We start from the raw sequence: 22,189 nt of genomic DNA, 5'->3' as shown, positions 1-22,189 counted from the left end.
CTCTCAACTATCAATTTCACGTAAAATTAATTGTTAATATAATTAAAGCATAATTAGACCAAAGGGCACTATCTATTCATTCATTCCTTGTTTACAATACAGTAATAAACTAAAACACAAGAATTCAATCATTGTTTTGAACTAAGTCATAAGTTATAAGTCATAAGTCAAAGAACTATTATTATTCGAAACTAAAAATCTAACTATCTTAACACATGGCACACTCATTACATATTACCCTCCTTATATCCCCTAAAGATCACCCATTGCCGCACTAGCAACAAATATCATTGTAAACCTTTTCAAAAAAGAACCTATATTGAACAATATACTTTTCCACTTCATTTTTGGAATTACCTTTAAACGATTCTCTAGTATAACTAACTTGTTCTACATCTTTACCTATCTATATTCTAATCAGCATTATCAAAACCTATGTCACCAAAATTAGCAACAACTTTCCCAAGAACATAGTTACAAATGATATCAAAGTGAAATATCATACATTCATACTAAGTGTGCACAAAAAATCAGTCAATATATCAATTACTCGTATAAAATACATCATAGACTACAAATATATAGTAACTAATATGATAACTGATTTTTAATGAACATATACTTTGTATAAATTGAAATTTCCTTAATACAATTATCTTGCTTTATGTTGCATGCGTTTATACAAAAATGGATAGAATGTTAAACAGTTTGATGTATTAGTCAACTATAAACCAATAAAATATTTTCAACTTTTTAGTTCAAAATAAATAGGTAGAAAACCTTATTTTGAAAACCCTGGTTATTTATTTTATAGTTTTTGGTCGAAATCCACTAGATAATATAATAGCACTAAAAGCCATTTGTACAAGAATAAGGGAAGCTTCAAAACCGTCCCTGAAAAAACCAATTGGACCAAAAGAGAAAATTTACTATTATAGATTTACAGTGAACCAACTTCCTTGTCAATGAAAAAAAAAAGAATAAAAATAAATAAAATAAAAAAGCGTACTAATCCACTAAACACAACAGAGAACCTCAGTATTCTTAAAGGCTTCTTAGCAGCCATTTTAAATTTGTAGTCTCACCTCATTCATGATTCCTCCAAAGGCTCTACACCACAAAAACCGTACCACATTTTGCATGTAGGCTATGAAACTTAACAGAGCACACTCAGCATTACATTAAGCTATTTACAACAACTTCCAAACCTCAAACTCCAAATGTTAACTTTCTCGAAGATAAATCAAATCTTTTTCCTTATGGCGTGTTAAAAAAATGCCATTTACATAGAATAAAACCCTATAGCACTTATTATGATTGGATCTATCATTAAACTAATTATATACAGGCGCTACATTAAGGCCTAAAGAGGACAAAATGGACGTAGGTAAGAGAGGACATTTTTGTCCGTGTTTAATTTAGAGAAAAATTATACAACATTGTACTTGTGTTCAAGCTTGGCAAGGCAATGATATATTCTCAACAGTGTCTTGCATTTCAGCCCTACTCCTTCTGGAAAAAGGAGAGAACAAGATCGGTATGCATGGAAAAGAGCTGTGTATCGACGAAAAGCTGTTTAGCGCAAGGCAACAAAGGAGGAATTAACTGCATTAGTTTGTCTGAAGATAATAGCCAACTCACAAAAAGCTTTGTATACAAAGAAATTTGTCATCTAAGTGACAAAGAAGGCAGCTTCATGGAGTGAAAATGCAGGGAAATTTTTCATGGATGAGTTTTATGTGCAATTTTATAGAGTTCATCCATGAAAACCAACCAACAAACAGGTTCAATTGCAACAACGATTCTCATACAACACTGTAATTGTGATCATGCTTAGCTTCTACAATGATTATTAGTGCATCTCTGTAACCAACTTCCTTCTCTCAGTTTAGACAGAAAAACTTCTTACATGCCTTAGTGATCTTCTTTACATATTAATATAGATTTTGTGAACAGGGACGAACTAGCAGGAAGTCGAATAAATTTTGCTAGTCAAATGAAAGTTAAATCTATTTGGATAATTAACAAGACATAAAATTAAGGGAGCGAACCTTCATGAAAGCCCGATCACGATTTGGGAATGAGTCAATGAAGCTCTCCTTCAAAAGCAAGGATACCTGAATATACAAACATGTTAGTTCCTAAACAATACATGCTATTTTCCATAGAAGACAACCTTCATAAATGATTGCACCTCTGAATTCATGATGACTTAAAATTAGAATTATTGAATTTTCATTACTTGTCTCAATTTTTTTATATTTAAAATTTTGCTCATCGAACTTCAATGTTAAACTTACTCTTATAATGTTTTCCTTCAACAAAAGGCAAAGTGAAGAGACAAAGATGACTTGGCGAAGACTTGTAGGACTAGTGTTGATTACATAACCGAAGTTGAAAATGTTCTATGTAGGGTTGAAAATATTCAACAGAATAGTGTTAAAGTTAGGGTTAGGAAACCAACTTTAAGGAAGAATTATAAGTGAAAACCAACTTAGTAACTCACAATGATTTGGACCCATTAACAAATAGATACACAATTAATCATCAATAACAAACAACTCCATAACAAGGACTAACTATTTATCTGATTCCTTTTTCCCTCCATATTGTGCATACCAAGTAAATTTATCATAGATGCGTTGAAAGAATTTAACTGATATAGATCAAAGGAAGAAAACACAAACCTTGTCATCATTTGATTGTACATTGGTTATGGTGTGAGAACGGAGGTTACAGCAAAGGGAATCCAAGTAAGATCTTAGTACTGACAAGAATCCCTTGGCAGCTTCAACCTGAGTAGAATAAAACAAAATGAGAGAGAGAGAAAGAGAGAGAGAGAGAGTACAACAAACATGTTTGATAAAGTCATTAACATATTGTAAAAATCTTGCAGACTACTTGGATTTTTGAATTAACATAATCATGAATTATCAGGAAGCTAAATAACTTATTCTTCAAAACATTGCTCTTTCGTCACGGTAACATTTGAATATTAAACATAATAATTACCGCAAATGGAAAAAGAACAGGCAATAGAGACTAAATAAAGGAAATAAATAAACAATATAATAAAAAATAATGCAAATGAGAATATAATTATTAAAGGCACACCTGGACTTCAGTACATTCATACACTGGCCTTTTCCTACCCAAGTAACTTTCTCCCACAAGAGTAGCATGATAAGGACGTAAAGAAGACATTAACTCTTTCTGTCTTGGAAGTTGAGGTATTGTCGGAGACCTTACCTATAGGAAAAACAAAATAGCACTTTGATAAGAAACCATGTGTTGTGCCTTTCTACAACTTAATATATTGTCAATGCTAAACTAGAAGTTAAAGAGGATGAAGCAAATAATAATAGAAGCTGAGCACCATATATTTTATGGCCAAGATTAAATGCAGCCAGCACTTTCATGGAAAAAGCTTCTCGTAGAAACTAATTACAACTACTTAATCAATTACTTCTTTGAAATGCTAAACGTATTACTCAATTTTTTTTATATGATACTGGGATTGATATTAAGAATCATAAACCAATAAATTTGGATAGCACCTTTATTATATACCTATATTAAAAGGAATTGATCCCCATAGATTCCTTTTTTTTCAAATGGTAGAAAGAAATATTATTATAGGAGGTATATAATACAAAATCAAGAACATGATATTCTTATACAAAAATCTCAAATAACAGAGAAATCAACTAAAAATGCCCATCAATGTGAGGTACATAAACCATCTAAAGTAACTACTCACTTAGCTAAGTGCTGCAAAATGTACAAAAAAAAAAAAAAAAAAAACAGCTTATCTAATAAAATATACTGACTAGTGATAAATTTATCTTGGGCCATTTCAATCCCAGGCTTCAAAGAGTTAAATTTAGAATACTGCCAACCCATGCCTAATTAACTCTCTAAAAAAAATTAAAACGAAGGAATGCCTTATCATACCTAATATACTAAAGCATACATCACAAAACCAGAACACTGTAATACTAAATTGATGAGGGGGGAAAAGAATCATTTTCTATCAGCATTGCAAGATCTAAAACAAAATTACACACCTGGTTTCTATTAGCATCAATCAGAATAGCACTAGTTAATTTTGACTGAACTTCATTGGTCTTGTTCTTGACACCAACCTAGAGAATCAAATGTTGTAGCCAGTTACATTCCAGAAACGATATCACCAAAGGTCAAAACAACAACAAATTGGAACCAAATTTAAAAGTAGTTGCTCTAGTAACAAATTCTAGGTTATATTCCAATTTCTTAAGGATAATATAATATTCAATGTGTATTCCAAAGTAAAGTATTCAATATCGTATCTAGCAATCATATGAATAGGAAAGCCTAAGAGCAACCCAAACAAAGATCATGGAGATTTAATTAATAATAATAATAATAATAATAATAATAATAATAATAATAATAATATTATTATTATTATTATTATTATTATTATTATTATTATTATTATTATTATAAAAACCAGATATTTCCCTTGAAAGCAAGCATAAATAGAATACTCACTACAAAAGGTACAGGTGCGTCCAAAAATTCAAGCATGTCATTTGGTAAAACCTGGAAGAAAATATCATTATCAAATGGTAAGGTGAAAATAAATGAACATGCCACTATCAATATTCTCTTTAACTAAGAAAAGGGAAAGAAATCAAACCGGCATTAGCAAGCTTTGCCATCGGAAGGGTCGGATTAGGGGAATAACCGACAAAACTGAAGCAGATAAGATTCCCTGGTCATGGGAGATGTAAAATGTTTCTGTCAATCTCTATTAGAAAGTATCAACGATTCAAGAGATGCGCCAATTTTAGGAAATAAAGGGGTTGTTTGGTTTAGCTGTTTGCTGTTTTCATTTTCCAAAAAATATATAGAAAAGTGGTATAGAAAACCTGTTTGGTTATCCATTTTCATTTTCAATTTTAGAGAGAAAACCCAAAACTTCAGAAAATTATGAAACCTATAAAAAGGTGTCTTCCATGTTTTCACTTTGCGGCAGTGACAACTTTGCATTTTCAAACAATTTTGTTCTTTCTGTCCCAATCTATAACACAATCTCACACCAGCAACAACACCTGGCTGAAGAGGTTTCATCGGATATGTTGCTGCAATGATGAACCTCATGCTTCCCTTGCACACCATAAGTAGCCATAAAAGTCGAATCCTTCCATGTCGAGGTTGAAGTTTTGTTAACAAATCAACATTGACGACATGCATTTCGGAGTTCAAAGACATTGCTTCTCATTATGATTGGTCATATAACCACCAGATTTCTTCCTCCCCTATTCGGTGTTAACAGTCAGATTCTCCATTCGCTTGATTGATGGTTGACTCCCATCTGATATAATTAGTGAATTGATATAACCAGTTCGTAAATCAATGGCCATGATCAACAAGAGGAAGCCATAGACTACACTATGACATGATTGAAAGGAGGAAGGATGATGAAATTTGGTTGATCAACTAGTGTTTGAGATGAGAAAGCTGTTCAGTGTCATAATTGGGCTATGTGGAAGCGATGGCTTTGTTGTATATTTGTGAAGTACGGTAGTGTGACCAATAGGAAATGGTGGATGAAGCAAGAAGCGAAAGTTTCAAACCTTGGAGAACCAAAAATGAAAATAGAAAACAAAACAGAAAATATTTCCCGAAACCAAACACCCCTAAATTTTCCAAAACAGCAAAAAGAATATTCGGTATCAAGCTATGTGTGCATCCATAATCGTAAATTGTAAGAGTTACTGATTTGTAAAATTGAAAAATAAGAACAGTTTTAAGATCTTTAAGAATTAACATGAGTTGTACTAAAAACAAGCAGCAACATAATTGATGAAACATGCATGAATACATCAACAGACACAAAAAGAAAAGAAAATCAAAGTATAATGCTAAGAGGATGGAAAACAAATCAAATACCCCTACTACTTTTACTAATAGAGCAAGGAATTATGGATCAAGGAATATATTGTATATGAAGCACAAACTATATATAACCAAGCACCCAAAAACATTTGCCCAAACATAGTCAGAAAGATTATCTTTAAGGCACAAGATAACATGATGTACCAAATTGGAACAGACAACAGCTATCTGTTTTTCTAGTAGTGCTCCTGCAAAGAATGTTAACACCTGTAAAATCAAAAGACAATTATTTAGCGTTTAAAACTCCCAAGCAAGGATCACAAAAGTGTTACATTTCACCTTTGGAAAACGGGGGTGGGGGCGAGAGGGAAAAGAAGTGTAGCAACCAGTTTAACTTCAGTGCATAATTTCCCTCAATTTTGGAAAAAATTGAAGTGAACAATCAATAATTAATACTGGGTCTTTTCTTTGAATCATGAAGAAATAGTTATTAATGGAGTCATATATGTCCGCAATTTACAGGTTTTGCAATCAGGCATGAACCTACATTAACTATATATGCAATTGAGCATGTATTTGCAAAACATTATGCCAAAACACAACTTACATTTTCAAGTCTCAAGGTACCACATATACATGCAACAGCCCATATAGATAATGCAGTTGCCTCCTCCTCGGCAAAAAGAGAGCGATGTGCCTGAAAGGAGCAAACAACAGTTTAGTAATATATTTATGATGAGCACAAAGATGGTTTCTCTATACACAAGACTCCAAAACCTAAACTAAAATCACTGGAGACTAGATGTGCACGGCCATAATCCACAAGTGGAAAGGCTGTTTATAGGGTTTGAACCCATAACTCAAGGTCACTTGACAACAAACTTTATCATTGCTCCAGCACTCATCAAAACTTGTTTTTCCCACGACCATACAATTATTAGAATATTACCCAGAGTGATCTTTGTGCTGCAATGCAGATAGTTGGAGAAAATATAAGGCGGTAAGAAAGAGACAAAAGTAGCTGTAAGTGAGGCAAGAACAAAAACATATGATGGTCTCTACCAGTCTTTAGGAACGAAGGAATGAGAAAAAATTATATATAGAATAAGAGCCGTGAAATAAGAACAAGAGACTTGGATCAGGTTAAGTGCATAAAGGATAAAGATAGAGAGGTTTTGGCTCAAGATGAGAAGATTAGTGAAAGGTGGAAGAGCTACTTCTACAAATTATTTAATGAAGGACAAAAAACTCTTCCGAGTCTTGATCGGTTATGCACGAGGGGAGAAGATCAAAATTTCGAGTACTATCGAAGGATTCGACACTTTAAGGTAAAAGATACTCTAAAGTAGATGAAAAATAACAGGGCAGTAAGACCCGATAATATTCCAATTGAAGTTTGGAAGGGCCTTGGAAAGAAAGACATCAGTTGGTTAAACAAACTTTTTAATGAGATTTTAAGGTCAAAGAAGATGCCAGATAAGTGAAAAAAGAGCACATTGGTACCTATCTACAAGAATAAGGGGGATATACAAAGTTGGAAAAACTATAGAGGAATCAAGATCATAAACCATATCATGAAACTATGGGAAAGAGTGATAAAGTGGAGGCTGATATAAGAAACACAAGTAACAAAGAACCAATTTGGTTTTATGTCAAGCAGATCCACCACTGAAGTTACATACTTGTTAAGAAGAATGATGGAAAGATATTGTAGTAATAAAAGAGATCTACATATGATATTTATTGATTTGGAAAAAGCGTACGATAGGGTGCCAAGAGAGATCTTATGGAAGGTTTTGAAAAGGAAGAGAGTAAGGATCGCATAGATTCGTGCAATTAATGACATGTACGATGGGGCTACAATTAGTGCGAAAACTTAAGGTGATATGCAGAAGAATTTTCTATTAGTATAAGATTACACCAGGAAACATCTCTAAGTCTATAACTTTTCACATTAGTCTTAAAAGTACTCACAAATATCCAAGAGCTTGTGTCATGGTGCATGTTTTCTGCCGATGATATCCTCCTTATGGGAGAGTAAAGAAAAAATCTAAATAATAAGTTGAATTTATGGAGAAAAGTTTTAGAAGTGTATGGTCTGCGCATAAGTCATAGCAAAACGGAATATATGGAATGTAAGTTCGGCCGTCAAAGCAAAATCTCTAATACAGAGGTGAAGATTGAAAAAAGCATCCTACAAAAAGTTAAAAGTTTTAAGTATCTTGGGTATATCATATAGAATAATAGAGAGATTAAACAGGATGTAAATCAAAAGATCTAAGCAGGTTGGTCAAAATGACGGAGTACGTCTGATTTTATATATGACGAAAAAATGTCTTTAAAACTTAAAGGTAAATTCTATCGTACTGCTATCAGACCGACTATACTTTATGGTAAAGAGTGTTGGGCGACAAAGGAGAGCACGAACATAAGTTAAGTGTGGCAAAGATAAAGATGTTGAGATGGATGAGTAGTCATTCGCGATTGGATAGAATAAGGAACGAAAATATAAGAGAGAGAATCGGAGTAACACCTATTGTGGAAAAGATGATAGAATTGCGTCTCAGGCGGTTTGGACATGTGAGAAGAAGACCGACAGAGCACCCAGTCAGGAGGATGGATGAGATGGAAGATGACAAAGGGTGAAAGGCAGAAGAAGACCTAAAAAGACCATCCATGAGGTAGTCAAACGAGATCTACATGTAAACGTTCTCTCTATAAACATGATACATGATAAAGCTCAATAGCGTCGTTTAATCCATGTAGCCGACCCACCTAGTGGAACAAGGCTTGGTGATGGTTGTTGTTGTTGTACTCAAATCCTAGCAAGATTATCACAACATACCTCAGCTAATTCCCGAGCTAAACTGCAAGACTTCAAATCAACAATTGAACTAGCAAGGTTTAGGACTATCTCATGTGATCGGTGATATTCCACAGGATGCAGGTGCTCCAACGGATGAAATCTAACTGTTGAACCTCTTGCAGGGCAACCTAAACAATAATATTCACTAATAATCTGTAGTGGAGCACATTTATTTGCCTGCAGATTGATAAAATAACATCAACTAAAAAAGATCATTACAAAAGACTAGAAAAGGAATATTTCACTCTACAAACCTTGGCCCATTCAAGAATATCATGAAGGTCATTTAAATCATCTTGGCCGGAGATAGATGCATCTTCTGTCTCAGTATCATCAGGATCACTCCTGAAATTCCTATCTTCACACGGTGAACTTTGAAAGCTGCATAAGTAGATCAAAGTTTAAGATGCATCACTTATAAGAAATGGACATTAAAGTATCAAACAAATCACAAAAAACTGCAATCTTGATAAGATGAAATTCCAGAAACAGCACAAGGCAGGGTATGTTGTTCTAGAAGCACCAGTAAGAATGAAAAGGACAACAGCTTAGTAGAAGATAACTAGAAGATAAATGCGTAATAGACCCCTATAATTAAGAGGTAAACTACCGGAAATGAGTGTAAGCAAAGAATCAACGCAGAAGGGTAATGAGAACACAATGGAAATAAATGGAATATCCATAATGTTAGTCCCGAACATAACCAAATGTCAAAGGCTAGAAAGTAAAACTAAGGAGATGGAGAGAATTTCATCGTGTGAGGATCAGAGCATAAGGGAGGCGAGGATAGTCGAAGCACACTCTCTTGGCATATCCACAAGACACTTAAGGAGAACTGAGCAAAAACAGAAAGAATTATTTAAATAAACGAGGAAAAAACAACAAATGACACATATAACAGGTTCATCAAAAGAACTTGTTTATGCTCCATGTACTTCTAGATCTGGCTACAGAAGGGGAAAAAATCAAGTCAAGTGAACAGTAAACTTTATTATTTTATGCTGAGATCGTACAAATATGGACAAAAATGGATAGTACAATCACGATTTCAAATACCTGCAGGATGATTCAGAGCTTTCATACTGGCCATTACGCAGGAGTGGAAGAATAGCATTTGGTAAACGCTTATCTTCTGAAAGCTTGTTTGTCACAAATGCATCTCCATACACATCACTATCCTCAAAATGAGCAGGGATTGATTCTTCTTTCAAAGTTTTTCTCTGTGTTTCAGGACCAACTGGCATGGAATTTTCATTATTGACTCTATACTTCAATGTGTCCAGCTTCACATTTACCATTTGTTGCTCAGGAGGATTGCTGTAACCCTCAAATTTCGCAGGTAAGGATCCTAAGGTTGATTGAGAAACAGTTGGATTTTCATCAGTATCATCTAATGGTCTTTCATTTACCAATACACACTCTGAATGTCCCTCTGAGTTTGTTTCTTCATAACAATCATCAAACTCTAAATTTAAATCTCCAACACTTTTTGTCAACCTGTCTAGCCGTTCTTGCATGAAAATGCTACAGGACAATGAGCATAATAAGATGCACACCAAAACCATAAAAACATATCAAAGGCAATAAGTCAGAATGCAGATAACTCCAAGTATAATTCATCAGAATACGTGCTAATAAAATATAGGTAATTCAAATAAGTGTGTCCAAATACCCAAATAACCAAAGTACCAAGAATAAGATGATAGTTATGCCTTATGCAATAAAGTGGGATCGCTTACACAAAACTATCAAGGCCACTAAGCTATATAAAATACCATTTATGAAAACGATAGAAAGAAGAATCATTACTCAATATGCCTCTGAAATGTAAGGGAAAGGATAACCTTCTGTATGTTTAATCTTTGGCATAGATGAACATGAATGAATAAAGAACCACTATCTCACAATGCAAGAAACTTCAAGCTACAGGTGCGAGCAACGCACGGGCCCACTTTTTACTCAGAGGAATGGGTGGAGGATCAAACTCTAGAGCACTTCCCGTTTGGAAAGCTTCAAAAGTAACTTTTTTGAGCTTTTGACTTATGAAAAGTAATAGTATTAATGTTCAAAACTATATTGCAGCTTTCTAAGAAGCTATTTAGGAGTTTATAGAGAAGTTAAAAAAAATGACTTCTCTCCTAATGCTACTACTTTTATCACATTTCTATAAAATAAGTACTTTTAGAACTAAAAACCCAAACACAAAATAACTTATTTATAAGCTACTTTTAATATAATTATTTATTGTTTAAGTTATTTTTTCAAAAGTAGCTTAATTAAGTTGTTTACCCAAACTGGCCCTTAGCCATGAAGGCTCTTCAATATAATTTTATGATCCACTATATTTTAGAAGTTTAAGCTGATAAATTAGGCATGTGATTAGTTTTATATCTACCATGAAAGATGAAAGAAATACAAGAGACAAGAGTCTATAATCTAGTCGTTTGCACAATAGATTAAGCTGATAAATTAGACAAACAATATATTGTTTGCATCACCTAGTGATTGGCCATCAATTAACCAATTTTATCCATCAGTAACCGACACTGAGATGTGTATTTTCAGCCCAAGTACATTGATTTCATTTGTCTTTGAATTGTTGCTTCAACAGCTCTACCTTTATAATTCATTAGTTTAACTAAATGCTTACATTCGTACTGTCTGTCTCCATTTGAAAAACACTTTCTTTTCAAATTATTTAACTGATCACAGAGACATAATCAACTTCACAAATCATACAAAAAAAAAAAAAAAATCTAGCATCAAGTTTCATAAGACTAGAGATAGTCACTAGACACTTTTATGCTTTGGTTCAAGGAACAGAAGCATCCTTCCAAAAACGTAATAAAGTAGGTGAAAATCAAATCATAAATATCCTCTACAATTCTCCTTTAACCAATAAAGGGAACTTGGGATTATTAGGAACACCTACCTGTTCAAGACGCCAAAATGCAACTCGAAAAATGGGAGCCTTGAGAGAATGCAGTAACATCTCTTTGTACTCAATAAATAGCGTCTAAGAGATAAGTTAGACGGCTGCTTTTGAGAAATCAGGGAGAGCAGTCCAGAGGGCTTTTGCACTAATTCTTCAACTAACACACAGCACCCATAAAGTGTTGAATTATCAGCACCCTATGAAGTTTATTATAGTACAAAAAAACAATTGTGAGTACTTGAATGAGCATAATATAAAGAGAATATGGGGGACATACAAAAGATGGTGAAGCTATTAAATATTCACATTCACACTTGAGAACCAATTAAACAAATATACAACCATTAGGCCCTAAGGCATAGTTTATTTGGTCGAGAGAAAAAATATGGTCTAAGAATCACTATTATTGAATTGTGCGATTCCATACCATGAATAGCACGAGTCGATACGAATCATACAATCGCAATTCGAATTCATTAGATGAATCAAAGTTGCTTCAAAATTGGTCAACTCGAGGTAGGAATCACAGAATACGAGCCGGAATAGTGAATGGCAGTTGCATATAATGCTGCCATTCCTGTTTTGCAGGTTGCAAAAACAGGTCAAGATGACCAATGATAACTTCACACACTTTCCTTGTGTTTTCTTTTCATAACTCCTTCTAAACAATGTGTCTCACTTCTGTTTTTCTCAGAATAATATTATAAAATAATACTTAAGTATGCACAAGCAGTGCATTCGAATTCTTTGTTTAAGGAGTTTTTCAATAAAAAAAGAAATCAATACACCAGACTGTGCAATTTAGACGAAGGATTTAAAAATCAAAATATCTACTAAGCACTAATCAAGAGCATGCAACCTCTCTTCTTCTGTGCTTCTTTGTTAGCTTCTATATGGTAGATACTACTTACATAAGATGTGTCTTTTGTGAGATTTTTATTGGTGATGATTTTGTGTTTTGGAGTTTGTACATGACTTTGATAATGACTTTATGTTAATGGTTTGAGGAATGTTATATACACCACTTTTGTGTAAACCACTCTTGTACACCTTTCACTTTTGGTATTATGAGTGGTGGATAAGAAGTGAAATAAGATAAAAAGATTTTTTTTTTCAATACCATAAAAAGAAAATACACAAGAGAAGTATACGCAAAGAATAGTGCAAATATCATTTCTCTAATCGTTTTATAACTTCTTATTCTAGAATGCTATTTTGTTAATGATATTTGTATATATCATGTAATCTTACATTGTGCTTTTAAATCTTATGATTTGCAATATTTAGCTTGGCAATTCAATTTGTGAAATGTGAATTGCGATTCAATAACCTTGCTAAGAACTCCTTTTAAATAACCTTCCAAAGAAAATAAAAGAAGAGAATATAAGAAAATGTAAACAAAAGACATTAAAATTCAAAGTCATTACCTGTAACCTAAATACAAATGACAGATCCCGCTGTTTAATATGTTCCTGCGATAATCAATATACAAACACACCACTGGGTATCAGGATTTAAAAATCATAGGCATCCCTCCAAATTATTCAGATAAATTGGTGTTACAACATTTCAGTTAAACCAGATTTTAATTTTAAAAAAATGCTTTGGCATGGTTATTAAAATGGGAAAAGAGATATAAGAATGAATTAAGTGTCTTTTGTCTATTACACATAATTACAACCCCTTAGAATGACGAGATTTACTGAAAGCAATTACAAAAGCACAAGAATAAATGATTAACAAACCTAAAATACCAAGTTATAGTTAGATGGCATAGTTAATATCTTTTGAGTTAAAAAGCCTGCAAGTAGGACACCTTAATTTCACCATTTTCAGAAATAAGTATCATTACCAAAATAAGCCTACCTTAGTTTCCAATTTTAGTATAATATATATTGATGTAGAATGAAGTTGTAGACAGAAGGAAACAAAATTGACAAACATATAATATCATTTTAGTGTTTGTTAACAATTGATCAGACATGTAAAACAGAAGAGGGTAAGTCCAATATCAACAATGAGAATTATTTGCATCATACTAATGGAAGCATAAATACCTGCCCATAAAGAATTTCATTCAACTCACTCAAGGAGGGACTTTTCTCAATACCATGAACCTAAAATCACATTAGCAAGACACAAATAGCAACCAAGTAAAATCTCTGCACAAATTATTCAACTTGAAAATAAATTAATCTAAGATGAGACAGTATATGAATAAATTGAAAGAAGTTTTTCATGTGATCAAATTGAAAGTATATCACTTCAAAAGCTATACTTTTTACTTATGTTGGATCATAATAACTCACAATACTAGAGATAATCTATAGCTGAACAAAATTAATGATGATGATGTATTGAAACTAGAAATAATAATAGTGGTGAAACTAAAATGACACAAAAAAATATAAATATATTCATCATGCATACACCTAACCTCCACGCCACCGGGGAAGCAAAAAGAGAGAAGATCCTTGTCTCTAAGAGGCAACTGTTTCTCTGGAGGGTAAACAAATAAGACCTGAAGGGGGAAAAGGGAATATACAGTTAGTGGTCAAAGAAATTCACTGTGGTCATAGCATTATAATAGCATTATAATTGCGATGGAAGTAATAATATTAATCTAGTATTTATAACCAAAGATCAAAACCTGAGGTTCAATGTTGGGTTCTACACGAAATTGACCTCCACACTTCCTAAAAAGATATTGACTTTGCAGTTCCTGGATATCACTATTAGGATTAAGTCCGCAAATCACCATGCTTTCAAACAGTTTCGTTGGCTCCTTCCAAGATCTATGGTCCTATGAACTCATATTTGATAAAACGTATCAGTGTATGAGAACAAATCGGGAACAATTTAGCGAGTGAAATTAGAGCAGTAGAACAAATCTTCTAAAAAAGAACAAAGAAAAGAGAGCATTCAAAACCAACAGCTAATAATCCTACATTATTCACAAGCAGCTTAAGTTTCTTTACAATTTATAGTTTATACTGTACACTTTATAGTATATAACCAAAATCAAAAAGATATAAGACAAGCAAGTAATACCAATCTTATGCATTTAATCAGAAGATTTTACCATGTACTGCAACTGTAAGTTTGTAGCCCACTGACGTTTCTGACTCGTTAGAATTTCGGGATTATAATTCATATATTTAACATCAGAAGGCCGCGAAAATCCTTTTATCATTTTTGTAACTTGATACTGCAGCCTTTGAAGTTGACTATTACTTCCACTTCTACTTCCAATCCCACTTCCCCGAGGATTATCTTTTGATGGATACATTACAGAGGGCCTTGGAGAATTCATAGCAGTAGCGACAGCTTTAGCCACATCCTCCTTTGTCTGCATAAAAAATGAAGGGCTACCCGAGTCTTCCTCCTTTGCCATGCCACCAACTTGTTCCTTCCTAAATCCGATAAATAATGACTCAAACAAGTTAAATTCTCTCGCAAGCAACATAACTTCAATGAATCTCAAAATCCACCGGAACCAAAGCTTAAAATATATCAGATACACTCTGAATCCAGCATGCAAATCAAACAGCAACATAAATCAACAAAGAAAAGCGCAGTGAGATGGTTATAAACAAGCAAGTATACCTAGAATTCACCAAAACCTTCTACTATCACTATCCAAAAGAGCAATTAGCAATTTTTCTACAAGCCACCAACTGAATAACAAAAGCAAATAAAAAATTGAAGCTAGCATATGTTGTGGGGCCACCACCCCCATGAATAATTTTTCATTTTTAAGCCATATGCCTCACACACAAAGATGCAAAATCTCTCACGTAAAAACTTGCTATCAAAAAAGAAGCTTAAATATTTCTAATATCTTTAAAATTAAGAAAAAAAAATATTTCTTGACCAAAATAACGTCATATTTATGTCAAACTCAGCTTCTTCAACGCTACACAATCTTACTATATTAAACAAGCTAAAAAACACAAGAGAATGAAAAGTGAAAGCAAAAAATTGGACGATATACATAAAAGCTCGGGGAAAAAATAAATTGAAGCATCCCGAAACGAGAAAAGAAAAAAAAACAATCAAACAGGAAAAAAAGAAAAGCTCAGGAAAAATTCTAAAAAATGGAATTTAGAAAATGAAAATAAAAAACATCGAAAAACAAGAAAGATTGAATTGAACAAATGCATAGCTGAAATTAGAACATGAAAAAATCTCATAGAAAATAAGAAATTAGGAAATTTTATGCTCACCTAGACATAGCCGAAGAATGGAAATAACAATAGGAACAGAAAGAATTATAGAGAAAAAATTGGTGGAGAAAAAAAGGAAGTTCAGGTAGCCATGAATGGAGGCAAAGGCTTTATGAAAAGGGAGACAGAAAAAGGGAGAAATACTTTAGGAAGTTTTTTCTTCGGGTGGCAAAATATTTAATTATTTAATATTGCAATGGAATTGGAAATTTTAAGTATTTAATCCAGTATAGGAGCATCCTAGGGAAGTTTTTTAATGATGATCTACATTATTACGAACAAACTCTATAGAAGATTGTCTTCAAAAAAGCACTTCATGATCACACCCTATTTTGATGTTCCATCACAAAACAGTCTTCATTCTTTTCATTACATATATATAAAAATAATAAAAAAAATTAGTTGAGATAATAAATTATTAAATTAATAAAAATATTTGGATTTAAATTTTGAAAAGCACAAAAAATATTTTTTTGAATTATATAAACCGAAAGAGATTTAAAAAAGTTGTGTACTAATCCTTTTTATGTCGCCATTATATATATATAGGAAAAATCTAGGGCCAGCAGTTTTATTAAATTTTGGCCAGCATGTAACCAGCAGAAAAAGGTGAGCCATTGGATGAAATCTCACACCAATCTCACACCATCAAATCATCATTGATGGCTAGTTGATGGCTAACAATCACAAAAATTGCTAGCCCCCTAGCATTGCTCATATATATAATATAGAAAAGTATGAGGAACCAATGGAATATTTGTACAGTATGAACAATAGAAGTTTAAGGAGTATTAGAGATATAATCATTAGTATTATATTTTTTCATCAGCCGAAATTTTTGCGATGAATGATATCATGACATGGTATTAGAACTTTAAATTCGAAAAGTCAAGAGTTCGACGAAAAGTATCAAACTATTAAACTAAAGTTTGACGAAACTATTCATCATGATAATGTTTTTCCATCTACCACATATATATCATAAAGTGAGCATCAAATATTCGGTGTAGCTTTGAAAACTCACCTTTCATTTCTTCCTTCCATTAATTATGTTTCTCATATAGCCCTATTCCTCATGATGCTGCATTTGTTTTAGTAGATACAAATTTTCACTTACACACAAACACAAACACAAGAAAAGCTAATAAGAGAAGAGTGGTAGTAAATTGAAGAAGAATGAAAATTCCAACAAGGCTCTCTAGCTTTCAAAGGCCACATCAATTGTTGATGTTTCATAGAAAACGCAACAGCAAAGTTATTAGCTCTTCAGTGACACTTGGGCTTGGCAATAATAATGTGAAAAGATGATGTTACCCTTCATCTTCAAGCATTCTGAGGGAGGTTTTTTTCAAGTTGAAGAATAAATTGAAGCAAGCTCTCGGGTGGAAAAGGAGCAATGATACTCGAAACTATACCTATGATTTTCATAGCTATTGGCTCAAATTTGATGATGGTCCTCCTTCAATTCATCATGTCCCATCTAAAGTTTGTTGATCCTTTTTCTTTTTTTTTTTTTCTGTTTTTTGAATGATTATTATTAGGCTTAATTACTCTGTTGGTCCCTATAATTTTGCGAAATTTTTAATTAGGTCTTTATATATATATTTTTTAATTAGGTCTTTGTACTAAATTTTTTTTTTCAATTAGGTCTATCTTGCATTAGTAGTAATTGGCTTAATTTTATAGGAACCTAACTAAAAAAAATTGGTGTAAAGACCCAAATAAATGGTAAAAAAAAGTATAAAGACCCAATTAAAAGAAAATTGGTGCAAGATCTCAATTAAAAAGAAAAAGAATACAGGATCTAATTAAAAATTTTGCGAAATTATAAGATACAACAGAGTAATTAAACCTTATTATTATTATTATTATTATTATTATTATTATTATGAATAATAGTTGATTTACATGTTGTTGTTATTCCATAGTCATGTGGTGGTAACATACTTTGTTAAATTGCTTAATTGTAAATTGATTTAAACTAAATAATGTTTGTTCAAAAACATCTTTTTCTTTGAACCAAGGCATGTTTTGATTAGTTCTTTGATCATCATATTTGAACCTTAATTAACTTTTGGAATAGTTTCAAATTGTGGACAGTAGCAACTGCATTAGGCCGCAATTGACGTAGCTTTTCTTCTTTAGGAGGAAATTAGAAGTGCACACGTATTTTCTTATTATATGATTCATCATCTTGAATTTCGATGCTAATTATCTCCTTCCAACTTAATACTTAGACGAGGAAACACATCCACGTACTACATTTGATAGATATCTTTTTATATATTGCAATTAATTTTATCTCAAAATTAGTCAAATTTTATCTCAAAATTGCTTTTGTAATTGTTTCTTCATATCTTTATATTTATGCGTTAATTAAGATAACTACTAAACAGACCCTAAATAAAAGCTTAATAGACACAATATTTCATCATTCTTACATGAATTTTAGGCATAGATGTGAAAATTAAATTTGTAAATGCAATGCAAACATTATCCCAAGATCAGGCAATTGTTTGTGTGCAAATTAAAATAAAGGGGAAAAAAAGGGGAAGAAAAAGGTCCCCTTGCTGCACAATATATATTATATTCTCTTGTTTTATTCCCTTGGTTGTTGGATTACTTGCTATCTTTTTTATTTTTATTTATTTATTTTTTTCCCAACAACTTTATTTTAGGAGATTTTTTTTGTATATAAAATAAAATAATTAATTATTTTTTTAGAAAAGATTTTCTAACTTTATTTTTTCAGCTTTATTTTCGTCACACTATTTAAACTGGTGAGACCATTTTTGTTTGTCCCTTTCTTCCTCTATTTTTTCTTCCAAATTTTTTCTGTTACTCTTTTCTGTCTTTTCAACATCCGTAAAATTTAGTATGGGCGATTTTCTCAGTTCCAGATTGGTAAATATTAGTCTATTTTTTTATCTTAATTAAAATTATTTGGTTTACTATTTACATGTTAGATAAAATTGTTAGGTATAAATTGTTTGTTGGTTTGAATAACATATTTACTGTTTACATGTTAGTTAGTTAGACGTATTTTTAAGTGTTGTTATATTAGGTAGATTATTTTATGTTATCGTTTTTTAGTATAGTTACTGTTTATTGTCTATAAACATGTTAATGAATATAAGAAAGTATATTATTAGTTAATTTAGTCAGAGTTATTAGCTTGAGTTGTGAATTAGAAGGTAATTAGTGGAATAATTAATTAGGTTAAGTTAGATAAGAAAGAAACATGAGCAATAAAATTTAGAGTTGAGTTAGTTATAAACTAATTAGTTACACGACGACGTCAGTTAAATAGGGTAAACTTAAAATTAGTAGGGTTATAAGCTATTTTTCATTTAGTTTATTTTTTAATAATCTAGTTGTGGTTTTATTTTACTAGATTGTATTTTGATAAAGCAGCAGTTATTGTGTTATGAGCATGAGATGTATAGATCGGATCATGCTGAGCGCATTGTTGGGAGGCTTGATCGAGTGGTATGATTTTTTAACTTTTTTTCATTTTATTGTATTGAATAAAAAGTTGTACCTTTTTTTATTAATTTTTTTCGTTTGGTAGGCACCTCGGATCTTGCGCACCAGATGGAATCTGATGACACGGTCGCCAGAGCAGATTAGGCCATATCTTAGGAGAGCCTGGTTTGAGTACGTGGCCTATATGGTCGAGTTCGAGCACGATTGGTCGCTTGCCTCGACATTGATAGAGAGGTGGAGGCCTGAGTCCCATACATTTCATTTACCGTGCGGGGAGATGACTATCACCCTGTAGGTTGTGGCCTATCAGTTGGAACTCAGGATTGACGGTAATCCTGTGAGTGGATGCATAGGTGGGTGGGAGAAGCACCATCAGAGATGGACCATTGAGGAGTTATGTGAGCAGATTCTGGGTGTTGTTCCCGGCCCAAAAGAAAAACAGTCACAGACGAAGTGAACTGTGAAGCTCACTTGGTTCCACAACACGGTTTGTGGAGAGATGGAGCAGGACGCCACAGAGGAGTGCGTGATAAGGTACACGAGAGGATATATCATGCAGTTGATAGGGGGTATTCTCTTGCCCGATGCATCTGACTCTCGGGTGCATATCAGGTGGCTTCCCCTGCTGGAGGATCTTGATACATCTGGCTAGTTGTTGTGGGATTCGGCTGTGGTGGCATGGCTGTACCACCAAATGTGCCGGGCCACGGAGCATGGTCAGCGCAACTTGGGAGGATGCGTCAGCTTGATGCTTTCTTGGGCCTACCTCCGTCTGTTAGTACGGCCCGATGGCTTTCATGCTCGTCGCTTTTCCCTGGTCGAGAGGTATTATAAACACTTACCAAATTTATTCATATCATTATTAAGTTGCTTATAATAATAAAGGATAAAATATTATTGTTGTTGGTTGTGTAGGTGGGTTCAGTATTGACCGGACAATGCCACAGGCAAGAGCAGGCTAAGGCAGTACAGGCGTACGCTGAATGGGATTGGGATGCTAAATGTAAGTGATTAATGTTTAGTTTTAAGAAATTAATGTTTAGTTTACTTTTGTACCTGTTGCGTATGATTATCTGAATTTCGTCGTGCGTCTGTGTTCTGTGAACAGATTGAGTGGACCCCATATGCTGACCCACAGCTGGTTGGGCTTGTTCCACAGGCGATAGCAGAGGCGGATGCCTCTGCGGCGGTTGTATGTCCACTATTTTGCTTCTCTATCGTCGAGTGGCATCAGGTGGACCGGGTAGTACGTCAATTTGGTGGCCTGCAGCACATTCCGACTAGGCCACTGAACATTGACAACATGCACAGGTTGGATGTGAGATTTGGTCGTGGCAAGTGGTTCCCGCAGCTGCTTGGTGGCTGGCATGAGATGTGGGATGCTCGGGCCGACCATCGTTTGCCGATATATCATCATATAGACCTGCGTCCGTCCCTCCAGTATATGACATGGTACCTACAGTGGGCATGATAAACCCCAATTTTGTGGTTTATCTTGTGCTTAATCTGGGGAATTTTATCAACTTATCTCACATTTATTCAATGAAATTGCATGGTTTTGTGAATCTCTCCTAATTTGTGCTTAAGTGTGAAAACATGCTTTTTAGGCCTTAAAATAGCTAAATTTAATTCACTTTAATTCCATTCGATGTCTTGATATATTTGTCGAGCGATTTCAGATTCAAATGCAAGTATTGGATGGAAGAAGTGAGGAGAAAAGCATGCAAAGTGGAGAATTCATGAAGAAATGAGCATTTGGAGAATTGAATGCCACGCACACGTGTCACCCACGCGTACACGTTAGAAGAGATTTCCAAGCCACGCGCACGCATCACCCACGTGTACGTGTGAGGAGGAATTTTGGCCAGTTATGCGCACGCATCACCCACGCGCACGCGTGACACTAATCATGTGACCTCATTAAAGTGAATTCGCTGAGGGCGATTTCTTAGCTTCCCAGGCCCAAATTCAACTCATTCCTGAGGCTATTTGATGTAGAATTCAAGATTGGACAAAGGGGTAGCAATTACTTTTAGGTTAGCATCATGTAGGTTAGTTTTCTAGAGAGAGAAGCTCTCCTTTCTCTCTAGAATTAGGGTTTTTAGGTTAATTGCATCTTAGATCTAAGGTTTAATTCTTGTTTTCATCTTGATCTCTTTATAATTTCTTGTTCCTACACCTTCATTCTCTTAGTTTGTAGTGTTAATTTCTCTTTTTATGCCTCTTTTTATGTTGATGAACTCTTGTTGGATTTGGATTTTCATTTAATGCAATTTTATGTTTTCATGTTGTTGATGTTTAATTGAGCTATTGTTGTTATTTCCTTGCAATTAGTAGTTGTAGATTTTAGTATTCTTGTAATTTATGATGTTCTCCTTTCATATCTTCCAAGTGTTTGACAAAATGCTTGGTAGGATGTTAGAATAGCTTTTTGAACATTCCTGACTTGGAAAGAGAAATTAGGCAATCTTGAGTCATTAATACCCAACTCATGTTGGTGATCTAGGGTTGTTAGTTAATATTATTTCTATCCACTCTAATCTATTGCTAATTCAATTAGTAAGTTGATTAGGACTTTTGGATTGAGATTAACTAGTCTTATTTGACTTTCTCTGGTGTGAAGATAACATTGTACCTTCTTCCATTGTTGGAGATGACTTAATAGGATAAACTCTTGTTATTTGAGGCATGGTTTTAAAAATACATATGAATAAAGACATGCCAAATTCAAAACATTTTTGTCAAAATTTAAAGAATGATTATAAGTACAATTAAGTAAGAGAGGATTGA

At 33.4% G+C, this 22,189-nt stretch overlaps 1 protein-coding gene and 2 long non-coding RNA genes across 3 annotated transcripts; 2 read left to right on the top strand and 1 right to left on the bottom strand.

The window, feature by feature from the left end:
• Window positions 1-941: 941 nt before the first annotated feature.
• On the bottom strand, window positions 942-16,116 carry LOC130961378 (uncharacterized). Its single transcript, XM_057887233.1, has 19 exons — window positions 15,914-16,116; window positions 14,770-15,100; window positions 14,338-14,490; window positions 14,125-14,208; window positions 13,745-13,804; window positions 13,115-13,159; window positions 11,685-11,884; window positions 9,809-10,276; window positions 9,007-9,133; window positions 8,732-8,929; window positions 6,494-6,583; window positions 6,091-6,153; window positions 4,685-4,759; window positions 4,537-4,587; window positions 4,068-4,145; window positions 3,115-3,249; window positions 2,688-2,795; window positions 2,052-2,117; window positions 942-1,572 (listed from the first exon to the last, which is right to left on the bottom strand). The coding sequence occupies exons 1-19, from the start codon at window positions 15,919-15,921 to the stop codon at window positions 1,504-1,506; spliced, it is 2,409 nt and encodes an 802-aa protein (XP_057743216.1). The 5' UTR covers window positions 15,922-16,116; the 3' UTR covers window positions 942-1,503.
• Window positions 16,117-16,938: 822 nt separating this feature from the next.
• Window positions 16,939-19,929, top strand: LOC130963683 (uncharacterized). The gene is made up of 3 exons (XR_009079822.1): window positions 16,939-17,398; window positions 19,308-19,402; window positions 19,485-19,929. It is a non-coding gene; the product is annotated as an uncharacterized LOC130963683 (long non-coding RNA).
• A 79-nt stretch (window positions 19,930-20,008) lies between these two features.
• On the top strand, window positions 20,009-21,521 carry LOC130963682 (uncharacterized). The gene is made up of 3 exons (XR_009079821.1): window positions 20,009-20,224; window positions 20,315-20,402; window positions 20,508-21,521. It is a non-coding gene; the product is annotated as an uncharacterized LOC130963682 (long non-coding RNA).
• The last annotated feature ends 668 nt before the right edge of the window (window positions 21,522-22,189 follow it).

This window comes from Arachis stenosperma, chromosome 2 (genome assembly GCF_014773155.1).
Source record: "Arachis stenosperma cultivar V10309 chromosome 2, arast.V10309.gnm1.PFL2, whole genome shotgun sequence".
NCBI lineage: Eukaryota > Viridiplantae > Streptophyta > Magnoliopsida > Fabales > Fabaceae > Arachis > Arachis stenosperma.
The sequence above is the reverse complement of the archived record's forward strand: the minus strand, read 5'-3'. Positions and strand labels throughout refer to the sequence as shown.